General features: G+C 49.8%; 6 protein-coding genes across 6 annotated transcripts; 5 read left to right on the top strand and 1 right to left on the bottom strand.

Moving 5' to 3' along the window:
* Positions 1 to 293: 293 nt before the first annotated feature.
* BO94DRAFT_511964 (RTA1 domain-containing protein) lies at positions 294 to 1,273 on the top strand (the record flags this gene model as incomplete). Its single annotated transcript, XM_025609788.1, has 2 exons — positions 294 to 480; positions 534 to 1,273. The coding sequence occupies 2 exons, from the start codon at positions 294 to 296 to the stop codon at positions 1,271 to 1,273; spliced, it is 927 nt and encodes a 308-aa protein (XP_025469808.1).
* A 1,455-nt stretch (positions 1,274 to 2,728) lies between these two features.
* BO94DRAFT_428907 (uncharacterized protein) lies at positions 2,729 to 3,079 on the top strand (the record flags this gene model as incomplete). The annotated part of the gene is made up of 1 exon (XM_025607469.1): positions 2,729 to 3,079. A coding segment is annotated over one exon (351 nt), but the record flags the coding sequence as incomplete, so codon positions are not given.
* A 764-nt stretch (positions 3,080 to 3,843) lies between these two features.
* On the top strand, positions 3,844 to 4,887 carry BO94DRAFT_358651 (alpha/beta fold hydrolase). Its single transcript, XM_025607157.1, has one exon. It carries the CDS (start codon positions 3,917 to 3,919, stop codon positions 4,850 to 4,852), a length of 936 nt encoding a protein of 311 aa, XP_025469806.1. The 5' UTR covers positions 3,844 to 3,916; the 3' UTR covers positions 4,853 to 4,887.
* Positions 4,888 to 5,655: 768 nt separating this feature from the next.
* Positions 5,656 to 6,802, bottom strand: BO94DRAFT_615793 (succinate--CoA ligase subunit alpha; the record flags this gene model as incomplete). Its single annotated transcript, XM_025616773.1, has 3 exons — positions 5,656 to 6,404; positions 6,458 to 6,574; positions 6,632 to 6,802. The coding sequence occupies 3 exons, from the start codon at positions 6,800 to 6,802 to the stop codon at positions 5,685 to 5,687; spliced, it is 1,008 nt and encodes a 335-aa protein (XP_025469805.1). The 3' UTR covers positions 5,656 to 5,684.
* Positions 6,803 to 7,115: 313 nt separating this feature from the next.
* Positions 7,116 to 8,552, top strand: BO94DRAFT_583284 (uncharacterized protein; the record flags this gene model as incomplete). Its single annotated transcript, XM_025615548.1, has 6 exons — positions 7,116 to 7,169; positions 7,222 to 7,296; positions 7,342 to 7,418; positions 7,477 to 8,234; positions 8,290 to 8,411; positions 8,466 to 8,552. The coding sequence occupies 6 exons, from the start codon at positions 7,116 to 7,118 to the stop codon at positions 8,550 to 8,552; spliced, it is 1,173 nt and encodes a 390-aa protein (XP_025469804.1).
* Positions 8,553 to 9,935: 1,383 nt separating this feature from the next.
* BO94DRAFT_615783 (uncharacterized protein) lies at positions 9,936 to 11,022 on the top strand. The gene is made up of 2 exons (XM_025616772.1): positions 9,936 to 10,350; positions 10,413 to 11,022. Exons 1-2 carry the CDS (start codon positions 10,022 to 10,024, stop codon positions 10,996 to 10,998), a joined length of 915 nt encoding a protein of 304 aa, XP_025469803.1. The 5' UTR covers positions 9,936 to 10,021; the 3' UTR covers positions 10,999 to 11,022.
* Positions 11,023 to 12,006: the final 984 nt, after the last annotated feature.

Below are 12,006 nucleotides of genomic sequence, written 5' to 3'. Positions count from 1 at the left end.
CTATTTTTGTTCGGTTTCGCATTTCATCTGCACCGTTGATTTGCCCTTCCCTCCTTTCCAGTCAAAATTCAATTCCAACCGCGTGGCGCTCTGGAAAGAAATATAAGGATGCCTGAATCCTGGAGGCCAGAAAAGAGGGTTAAAGACCCTAAGGACAACAGGCAACAAGCAACGCCCACCTTATAAAGCCGAGACCCGGTCGTTTCCACCCACAGCGCCGAGACCATCATCCTTTTGGTGATTGCTTTTCTTCACATTCTCGAATCTAAGACCATCACTCCCCAAAATACATCATGGATATCGTCTTTCATCCGGGCGTCAATGGCTCTACTCCCTGGGTGGAGTTCTATCCTTACACCCCGTCCGCCTCGGCTGGATATGCATTCATGGGACTATTCGGAGTCGCGACGGTCGTCCACCTCGTCCTGACGTTTCCCTTTCGCGCCGCCTACTTCCTTCCCTTAATTATTGGGGGCGTCTGTACGTGCCCTTACTTCTGTCTCCCCCTTGTCTCCGTCCCTAACATGAACCAGGCGAAACATTCGGGTATTATGGCCGAGCGTGGTCACATCAATCACGAACCGACATCCGATCATGGGCGCTGCAGGAAATGCTTATTCTCTGCGCACCCCCACTCATCGCCGCCACCGTATACATGGTCCTCGGTCGAATGATGCGTTCTCTGCAGGCAGAGCACCATTCCAGCATGCGCACAAAACGCCTGACCTGGGTTTTCGTCCTGAACGACGTGCTATGTTTCTGTACCCAACTGGGAGGTGCCGGAGTGCAAGTGACAGGTGACGCGCACATCATGGACATCGGCAAGAAGGTGGTGCTGGCTGGTTTGATCTTCTCGCTGATCGTCTTCTGCTTCTTCATCTGGATTGCAGTCAAGTTCCATCAACGACTGGGTCGCGAGCCCACGCCATTCGTGATTCAAAACCCGTCGCTCGCGTGGGAACGGTATATGTGGGTGTTGTATGTGGCGTGTGCGGCCCTGATGATTCGTAACTTGGTCCGGACGATTCAATTCGGGTCGAGTCGGACCTCGGTACTGAATACCAGCGAGGCGATTATCTATATCTTCGATGCCTTTATGATGTTTGTGGTCTTTGCGGTTCTCATTGTGTATCATCCGGGACGACTCATTAAGAAAGCTCGCAAGAGGGCCACCGCTGAGCAGTTCTGTGGGCCTCTGGCTTCGGAGTCGGGGTTTCGTTGGGGAGATATCCATCTGATGTCGCTCATTGATTTCTATTTTCTTATGTCTTGATGAATCTGTCTTTTAGAATAACTGTTTCTCGATTTCCAATTCTTATTGCAATCGGCCGCGCACAGATCAGAGTAGCACAATTGGGGAGTGAGACCCTCGAACAAGCCTTCAATCATCGGTTGCCATTCCCCACCAGTCGACTTGCATCTATGACCCGCTTTCCGGGTCTCTTCTGGAGCGTCTTTGTCCGAGCTCAATAGAATCGACCTACTGGGTGGCAACACCCGTCACCCCGGAATGCTTAACTGTTACTATTCTGGGATGCATCGAACTTTAAAGATACAGGGGCAGCAATCCTTGGCTCGTGACCACGTTTTTCCCTGCACCATGGTACACCTTGATCATATTTTTCTTTCTCCGGAATTTGATTCAATGCGGGTCAACGGCTGAAGGAGGACAATTTCTCCTCGGGGAGAGTGTATGGCAGAATCTCCTAACTAGACTAGACGTGTTATCTCCCGAGCGGTGACTGGGAAAATAGATAGATCCATCAGCATAGAATAATTCCATGTGCTCTGCCTCTCTTTGGTATGTTATAACTTCAAACTGTTTATTACGGAAATCCAAATATTTGACTCTCGCGAAACTACCTAGGTGAACCTCACGTAGTGGTGATCAAGCCAGAGACTGAAATCCTAAAACACTAGACTAAGCAATTGTCACCTGCCAACTAATGTAACGGTTAGAATCCACGATTGTGGGTCACACTACTTTTGCGACAGTCAGTTCATCCTTCAACGGCTCCCACCACGACTAGAATAGTATCAACAAACGCCAGAAAAAGTATGAAAAATCAGTTAGTGGACCGTTGATTTCTCTCAAGAAAAGTCAATTCAGGAAAAAATGCTTAGCAACGCCACTTTCGACGAATAAATCTAGAGGTATATGCAGAATCCAGCCTAGAATTGGCCAATTGGGATATTCTCGGCTTGGGGTTGTGACAGAGGTTGAATGACACGCGGCTCCCCCACTCAGCCACAAACTCTTTGCTTTCTCGGTCAACGTCCTACTTTGTAGATTTGTGTTGGCTGAGGGGAACTTGTCCGATGAACAACATTAAGTTCTAAGTGGGCTGGCTAGACAAGTCCAAACATGTTGTGCCGTACCATGGTTACTGATCGGCAGGGTCCCGCCAATCAAACCCAGGCGGCAATACGAATACTAAAGAATTACCGTATTCGGATAAGCGCCGGGGAATCGTTATCGGCACTCGGCTGGCTAAAAATATCCATTTTCTTGGGTTTAAGTAGAAGCCTAGACCACATGATCTCACAATTTAGTCCCATATATTAGATGTCTTCAACCAAACCCCTCCCTCATCATCAGCGTCAGCATCCGAAGTTTCACATCAATCCTCTTCAAACCCACCACTACACAATGACCAAATCCACACCACCACACCCCAAACCCAACCCCAACCCCAAAATCATGCTTCCCATTCTCAACACACATACAATCCTCCGCACCGCTCAACTCCTCCTCTCAACCATCACCGCCATCCTCTACGGCATTGATCTCGCCCACGCATCCAACTCCAACACCCACGCGGAAGCAAGTTGGATCTACGCTGAATTTGTCGCTGTGGTGTCCGCCCTCACCTGCATCGTGCATCTTTTTCTTCCGGGTGGTCACCCTGCCTGGGCAACGTTCGATGGAGCTATACTGGTGCTGTGGGTGGCTCTGGTGGGGGCGTTTGGATCGTTGTATCTTCCTGTTCGTGCTGGGGTGGAGGATGTGGATTTTACGTCGTCGGTTACGAGGATGAAGGTTGCGGTTTGGGTGGATATTATTGGGATGGTGTTGTGGGGGGACTGTGGGGTTGGGGTTATGGGGTGTGTGAGGGGTGGGAGAACGAAGAAGAGGGATGGTAATGGGGAGGGACGGGGTGGTGAGGGTGCTGGGGAGGAGCAACATGGTGAAATTGATGAAGAGAAGATCGTTGGGGAGGGTGTTAAGAGGTTATCGTTGGCGAGTACGATTTGGGATGGGAGGGGAGAAGGACGGGATCTTGAGAAGGGTGGGGATGATGCGTTGAAGGTGAAATGTGATGAGGATTAAAATATCTATGTGGTGTTGCTGATTTTGTTGATTGATGTTCTTGGATGATTGATGGATGGGTACTGGCTTGATGATGGGCTCTGTGGATGGCTCGGATTTATGTTTGCTATGATATACGGTTTATGTGCTATTAGACATGCAATGTTTATTCAAATACTTCTGAATCTCCATGCTAGGGATTGTGACGAGTTGTTTCACCAAAACCATCCTCTTTAGATCCTTATGTTTGCAGTAGTGCATTCGGAGAGGCATATCTGGTACATGGACCTGTGTCAAATTGAGAAAGATTTCAAGGGTCAAAAATGACGATATATGGAAAAGAATGGAATAATCGCCCTTTCATAAATAGCATAAACGCGGGGACATCAACGGATTCCTCAAAATCTTACTTCTGTGCTCGATGGCTCCGCACTAGCTCATGCGTGAGTCATCCTTTAGGGATTATCAACTGACCAAATAACCAAAACATATAAACCCCTCTCCCCACACTCCACTCCCCATGCTCTCTCAACCTGAACCCACCACTCCCTCAACCTATAACAAACCACATCCAGCTCCTTCACATAACCCACCCTCCCCTCACCAATGGACCACTTCCGCCACACCGCCAACATCGGCACCCACACCCTAAGCTACGCTTTACGAGGCATCCCCCGACAACCGGGCACCCCCCTCGTGATAATCCTCACCGGAATCACCAGCAGCGCCTTAGAATGGAGCGCAGTCTGCCGGCATCTCGAACACGAAGCCTCCATCCTCCTCTACGAACGCTCCGGCTACGGAAAAAGCGAGACCACCACCGCGGAACCCGACTCCGTAACCATCGTCGATGAACTATCCCGCCTACTCATCACTGCATCCCTGCCACCGCCGTACCTAGTAGTCGGACATTCCTGGGGCGGGATGCTCGCACGCGAATTCCTCGCCGCCCACGGCCCGGACAAGATCTGCGGAATGGTACTAGTAGATGCGGTGCAAGAACGGATGTTATTCAAGACGTGGCCTGATCCCAGTATCGCTGCGGTTACGGCGGAGATGGATTATATGGAAGTTGTGGGGTTGAAGAGTGATTATCGGTTGACTGAGGATGAGTGGGCGGAGTTGATGGATGAGGAAGATAGTACTCATCATTCGCAGCAGGCGGTTCGCGAACTTCCTTATTTGCAGATTAGTCGTGCGGTTCTAGCCGAGAAGCAGCAGCTACGTCCTGGATTGGATCTGCTGCAGGGAAAGCCGCTTAGTGTGCTCCGTGGGAATTCTCAACGTGATCAGCAGCGCATGTATGATCGGGCTGTGGCATTGGGGCTGGGGACGGAGGAACAGAGAGAGACTTTTCGCAAGTATCTGGAGATTTGGGATAGTGGTGAAGAGGAGTTCCAGCGGGAGTTGTTGAATTTGTCGAGTAATGCCCGATACTCCGTGACAAGACGGAGTGGGCATAATATTCAGATTACGGAGCCGGAGCGAGTCGCTGAGGAAATACGGTGGGTACTGCAGAGGACTGCAGCTGGTGCTGTCTGAGAGTCAGCATGTGTCATTGAATCAGGAATTAAAATATATGGTTTTTATATAATGATCTAGTATTCAACAATGCATGTAATATCACGATCCGACTTAGTGCGCTTCAAGTCACGGGATCCTACCAGCCCGCAATCGAGTTACTAACTCAGCCATCTGGCAAAAGACTAGGTTTCTAAGTTCGAAAGCTTTGAATACGCACCAGCTGTGTTGGCGGGCTAGTGCTTCGGCTTCTTCTATATTGCGGTCTGCGATGAGGACTTTGGCGCCCTCGTGGAGGAACCGTGTTGCGATGCCGGCACCGTAACCGGATGAGCCGCCTGAGGTGGTTAGGTTGGGGGGGGGGGGGGGGGGCTGGATTTGTTTGGAGCTGGATAAGTAGAGTATTTACCTGTGACAATGGCCACGTTTTAGTAAGCTTTTTACTAATGGTTGAAACGGTCATTGGGACGGGCAAGAGGGATAAGAAAACTGTCAATGGATAGTGAGAGGGGGGAGTCAAAATGAATGTGCCTGGGGTTGGGACGAAGGAATGCGGGAATTCCTGGAGTCCGGAAAAATTGGGGGATGTGGAGAGTCTCGGAAACATGGCCGCCTACTCTTCCACTCTTCCGAGATGGCGTCAGCGAGGTCGGGGTTCTGTGCGATGCGGGGTTACTAACGGGTGAGGCATTTATCCTGGTTTCCGAGAGACCCGCAGCCGGAACAAGGTTTGGCGATTTTCGAGAGATCGTCGCCAATCAATAGCTGAATTGCCGAAGAGTCGGGGAGAGAGCGCCCATACAAGATCTATAACATGAAATTCATCTAGCTGCAATCAAGAAGGAGGCGGCATCTACCCAATAACCCCCATCAACCATTCCATTTCCACCCCAATCAACCCAGGATGGGGAACCACCGTCGCCCCAGCCCGTTCCAGAGCCACTGCTTTCTCTACCGCCCCCTTGCCTCCGGGAATCAATAGCGCGCCTGCATGACCCATGACCTTTCCAGGCGGGGCCGTTCTCCCAGCCACCATCGCAACAATCGGCTTAGGGTTATCCGTCCGGGCGCGATACTCTCGGATACTCTCGGCGGCATCAAACTCAGCCATTCCACCAATCTCCCCAATCACCACAATCCCTTCAGTACGATTATCTTCATAGAACAGCTCCAACCCATCCACCAACGTCGTCCCGGGCAACATATCCCCTCCCATTCCGACCACCAGGCTCTGGCCCAACCCAGCTCTGGTGGTGGCCCCAACAGCCTCATAGCTCAATGTGCCGCTCTTACTAACAATCCCGATCTTGCCCGGCGTGTATTGTTGGAAAGGCATGATCCCGAGTCTACATTCCCCGGGAGAAATGATTCCCGGGCAATTGGGGCCCACTAGACGAGATCGGGATTGGGTGCGGAGGATTTGATGCACTCGGAGCATGTCGTGGACGGGGATGTGTTCGGCGACGGACACAATGAGTGGGATCTCAGCCTCGATGGCTTCAATAATTGCGTTGGCGGCCAGAAGTGCAGGCACGAAGACTACACTTGCGTCTGGTTGGAGGTGGGTTTGGGCCTGTGCTTGGTGAATCAGCATGTGGCTGGATGGCATGCGTTGAGTATCTTCACCTCTTTGACGGTGTTGTAAACGGGTAATCCAAGGTGTTGTGAGCCACCTTTCTTTGGAGAAACGCCTCCGACAACATTAGTACCGTAGGCGATCGTGTCTTGCGCGTTTTTGGTCGCCTGGGGGAGTATCAGTTATGTCCTTCCGAGGGTAGAAAAATCAACCCTGAGACTGACGGTTTTCCCTGTAAATCCCTGATAAATCACCCGAGTATTCTTTCCAATTCGGAGGTTTGAAAGCGTCTGCAAATATGTCGATACTGTCGTAAATGTTGCCCGTTGGCGAGGGCCAAAGGCATACGGGCAGAATGACCGCCGGCTTGATCGAAGAAATGACGATGGTGTCATGTTAAATTACTATCGAGAAGTCAGATTTGAGCGATATGGAAGCGTGAGTGAAATCTGGAATATATTATTGAACTAGAATTACCCGAGGGGCTTACTCCGGAACTCCGAGACTCCCTGGTGGCGGAAGAGCCTCGGATTATCGGATAGCCTTTATGCTACACCCGAGGGCTCAAATAAGGTAGAGATCGTCGGTTAGCCGCGTGGGCAGAATGAGCGCTTGTCAAAACCCAGCTGCACCCCTTTGGGGCCATCCCCCAGTTTCATTCATATTGTAGAAGTGTGTCTACATGCGTCGGTTTGGACTATTGCAAGTATGTCTTTTGTACAAACGTTCGGACCAAGAGCGAGTCAACAGATCTTGTCTTTAGTATGTGGTGGTTTAGATCCTTGGTCTATTTAACTCGTCTGATTCTCAGCAGCTACGATTCTCTCGGCCGACTCAGCGACGCTGGCTCAGCATTCAAGGCTACCAAGCACAGAATATTCTGCAACAGGTTTGTGAAAATTCCAGATGATTCATTCTATCTAACACTATTGAGGCCGGAATTCCAGTGGCAACTGGAGAGATTGCGCGTTCTACTGGGGTTGCAGGGGATTGTAGACGTTCCGCCGAGAGGTACCGTACCAATACATCGACTCTGAAGGAAATCTCAACTGTCTAATATTCGACTCAGCCCTGGTGAGGCACGCACCATCGCGTCTCGCAAGCTTAGCCACAGGCCAAATGCCCGCCAAAACAAAGCAAGCGAGTTGCCAGTTGACAAGCCACAAACCACAGAAGGCACCACACTCAAAACCGAATTCTATCTCGCCATCACAGTCGATCGGGAACATTACTGCCCAGTCATTATCGTCTCGCGTAAAGACGACGTAAGAATCGGAGAGCTAGGCCGACACAATGCCAGGAGGGTTCATATCGACTACAGCAAGGGCATCACAGACGACACTGTAAGAAGTATTATCAAGACCCTGGCTCTCGAGCAAGGCCTGACCAAGAACCTGCATTCTCTTCTGGAAGGACTATACGACACCTTCATCAGCAAAGATGCCACCTTACTGGAGATCAATCACGTGGTAAAGACTGATCAGAATACCTTTGTCTGTTCAGACCCAAACTTCACCATTGACGATGCTTCAGCTCCGCGTCAGCCGGATATCTTCTCCATAAAGGCAGATGAACAGGAGCACCCTACAGAAACAGAAGCCAAAAAGCACGGCCTTGTTTACGTGCACTTGGATGGCAACATCGGTACGATAGTAAACGGCGCAGGTCTTGCCATGGCTACCAATGACGTTATCAGTTACTATGGTGGTAAGAGCGCCAACTTTCTCGATGCGGGTGGTCAGGCAACAACAGAAACCATGGTCAAAGCCTTTCAGATTGTTCTGGCGGATCATTGGGTGAAGGTTATCTTTGTGAATATCTATGGAGGTGGGTCATGGCGCTTGATTGAGTATCAATTGAGGCATTACTAACGCATGAGTAGGTATTATTCGTTGTGATATGGTGGCGACTTCTATCATCCAGGCGGCTGATCGGCTGGGCCTGTTACGCTGTCCCATTGTTGTTCGATTGCAGGGGACTAACTCCGAGGAGGGTCAGCGGATGGTATGTTATTTTGCTTCTACTATGCTTTTGGGATGATTCTGATGCGCAGAATAGATTTCAGAATCGGGTTTGAATCTCATTGCCGAATCAGATTTTGGCAGGGCGGCCAAAGTGGCGGTGGAAACGGCAAATAGTGTATGAGTCTGTTTTCGGTTATCAGTTTACCTATTCTTTGGGTAGATGGATTGCTAGCGAGTTTAATTGTAAAGTGGTACCGGTTGCTGTTTTTGTCATGCAGAACAACAAAAGACATGTGTACTGAATCATATCCCGATGCGAAGAGAGAGTGGAATTAGGTGAGTGTGCTCTTGCCCATAGAATGATACTTCTCGATTTCTTTTGGTGTTTTGTTAATTCTTCAAGATTCTGCCGGGCTGTTTTGGATTTAATCCCCGGATTCCCTGGGTGGCTTGCGCCGAGATAAAGCGACGGCGGATGAGAATGTTGATGCTATGAGATTGAAGACTGGGCGGTTCGGTGTGGATATAACAGTATGAAGGGAGTTAAACCTTACTAAAGGTACTATACATGCACAGCCGCTGGCATACCAAAGGCAGAAGAGGGCTGTCGGATTGCACTTGGGATATTGTCGTAGAAGATATATGGTTCACTAGTAGCCTTGAGAGCGTCTGTTATTTCGCTTTCAGGTTTGTATTTGCTTATTTAGCGAAAATGAGTTATGGAATGGATAATAGGAATACTGGGTTCGGATTCCAGTGTCCACCACCCTTGAAAGCTCTTGTATCCAATCTCGGGGAGTATTAATGGCGTACTGTAGAACCCCACCAAGCAGTTGATCGATTTTCCGTTAGTTGATTGTCGTACACTGATGTGTGAGAAAAGACCAAAGGAATGAGAATGGTGAACGTTTCCCCAGGGCGAGGCAGATATTTGTATCATCCCCTGTGCATGACATCAAGGCCTTGCTGCTGGTCAACGCTTACGACCGGGGATGAGTGGTTACCCTCAATTACCATGCTCGGTTCATGATGCGCCCCAGATTTCTCCACCAGGATGCGGGTAATGAATGCCTTCCGAAACCCATATTTGTCAGCGAACAGGTCGGAAGAACCATGCAAGGCTGTGTACTGTACATGTTGAGGGGGTTAAAGATGCGCACAGACCTACTGAGCGGGCCCTTCACAGAGGCTCGCAGTGTCGTTAGCCGTGATCTGCACATCTGACAAGAGAATCTTGCAGAAGTCCGGAAAGATGGTTGATCTCATGTTCGACAAGATCATATCGAATTCGGAATAATTCAGGATGCGCCTCAAGGGTGAAGGGCAGCTCTGTTTGACGAGGCTGAGAAACTTATCTCCTGGCAGCCAGTAGTATTCACTCCCGCATGTAAGCTTTTAGTGTCTCTTATCGACCCAATCAAATCAAATATCCGATTGCTCCCCGTTGTTTTCTCGCACTTATTTCCCGTTTGGGTTTTGGGGGTTCCTGAGACCCGAAATCATTTTCCTATATGGGTAGGAGCCAAAGCCCAGTAAGTTGGGCCACTTTTTTACCAGAGTTGATCTTTGATTCTTCCACCTCATATCGTCCTCCTTCACTCGGCAAGTTTTCTCTAGATTCGCTACAGCAGGTCCATTGCGCCTTTCACCATGGCGATTTTGGAGACCGCGGCCGCCACCACCACCACAGCCCTAGGCACATCTACATACGCATCACCCCTTCCCTTGACCACGACCTTCACACCTCCCAGCGCATGTCTCAACGAGCTCTGGCGAGCCGAAAGCAGCAGCAGCATTTGGATGAACCTTGGCCCTATCAACACCACCGAGTGTTTGCCGTCGGGTTGGTCCCCGGCCGCGTTCACGTATTTCTCCCCGGGAATCTGCCCCAGCGGCTGGCTGGTTGCGGCCAGCTCCACAATCATTGCCGATGAGGTGACCCAAACTGTCGGAACATGTTGTCCGCAATTGATTTCAGGGTAAGGCTAATGGTTTGCAATTTGATTCAAATGCCCCATCTGATGATTCTATTCTCCTCTAGACCCGAAACGTGGACGTTTTCGACGCGACCGCATACCTCATTCTCCTGGCCGTGGTACTACACCGAGATTTGCCAGTGGTCACCACAGTCCAAAATCGAATATTACTTCACATATACAACGGAAAACGGCAGCACAACTGGCACGACTAGTGAGCTGTCTGCTATGACAGCTGGGGGGGTCTGGAATGCGTACGGTATCGTGATTCGCTGGCAATCGAGTGATGCAGTCCCTTCTGCGACCACCGTGTCTACGAGTTCAGCCACGACACAAACAGCCACTGAGCAACCATCAGAAACACACGCAACCCTGTCATCTGGCGCAAAGGCAGGCATTGGAGTTAGTGTTTCGATTGCGGGTATCTTGATTATCTGCGCCCTTGCATTTCTGTTCCTGCGTCGTCGCAAGCGCACTGCCGATATGTCCATGATACCACCGGCACCAGCTGATCTGATGAAAAAGTCTCCAGCAGACATGCAACCTGCAGAATTAGCCTCGGCAGGTTTGTTTGAATCGAGCGGATCGCCTATCCAGGAGTTACCCGGGCATGCGGTTTCTCATCCCATTCATACCGGACCTTACTCTTGAAGCGCACTAGGATTGAATCGTGACAGTTATAACCCAGCCGGCGTGGCTGCATACACCGTATAAAATCTTTTTTATCTTCCAAACACATAATCACCGTGATGAATCGAAAATCAGGATCGCTTACTCTGATGGTTCTGAATACCTCAAGGGCTGTCGGGCCGTGACGATCGACAACCCGGTCTTCCTAGATCACATGAGGCCACAACACGACAACCGGTTAGATTTTGATATCTCTTCATGTATATCTGCCTGTACATAGCTTGGCCAGTAGCCAGCCCGGAATCAAGATATCAGTGATGCCCTCTGCCTGCCAGCCTGCACCCTGACAAGCACTGGATGTATCCAAATACTCTTAAACTGTAAAGGGTCTACTTTATGCAACTCTTCACATATGCCATACTATACAAAGCAAGTGGAGAAGCTGAGAAGCCCTTGCAGGAAGACCGGATCACTAGGATGTAATTTATAAAGACCACGTATTCAGGTTCATTTCAGGATTGGGTGTAGCCGGTACTTGGTTTCGCCGCCGGGCCATACTGAAACAGCGTCAGATATGTAACCGTCATGTAAAGTCGCCCTGTTCATTATTGAGATAGCACTTGTTTGGGTAATCCATAGATAGATGTATAAATACGATAAGGAATTCCGGCTGACTCTACCACGTATCACCTGGTGCGAGGACCTTGAGAGTTGAGAGGATCCTGCGAATGAGTGGACAGAATCATGGGCCCTCGGTTTTAGATGTACAGAAAAGGACATGATGCATCTTCAGCACATGAAGGAGAAGGCACGAATAATGTAAGGTGCATCAGGCGTTGCAAAGATGTCCTAGAAAGAGGGTATTAGATGAAAGGACGATGAGATGGTCTTAGCGCTCTGGGATGTGTCCATGAAAAACGACCAGAACATAGTCAAGCAGGGATGTAGGTGCAGGGAACGTCGTTTGAGAATGTGATTCAACCAAGAAGAAGAGTTGATGTTCCTGTAGTCAAGCAATTCAAACACTCC

The sequence above is a fragment of the Aspergillus sclerotioniger genome, assembly GCF_003184525.1.
Source record: "Aspergillus sclerotioniger CBS 115572 chromosome Unknown BO94scaffold_7, whole genome shotgun sequence".
NCBI classification, from domain to species: domain Eukaryota; kingdom Fungi; phylum Ascomycota; class Eurotiomycetes; order Eurotiales; family Aspergillaceae; genus Aspergillus; species Aspergillus sclerotioniger.
Note: the sequence above shows the minus strand (reverse complement) of the source record. Positions and strands in the feature narration are given on the sequence as shown.

Coding starts and splice junctions, on each gene's coding strand:
- BO94DRAFT_615783 (XM_025616772.1), top strand. CDS start 10,022: ATGGCGATTTTGGAGACCGCGGCCGCCACCACCACCACAGCCCTAGGC. Junction 10,351..10,412: donor TGTCCGCAATTGATTTCAGG/GTAAGGCTAATG, acceptor ATTCTCCTCTAG/ACCCGAAACGTGGACGTTTT.
- BO94DRAFT_358651 (XM_025607157.1), top strand. CDS start 3,917: ATGGACCACTTCCGCCACACCGCCAACATCGGCACCCACACCCTAAGC.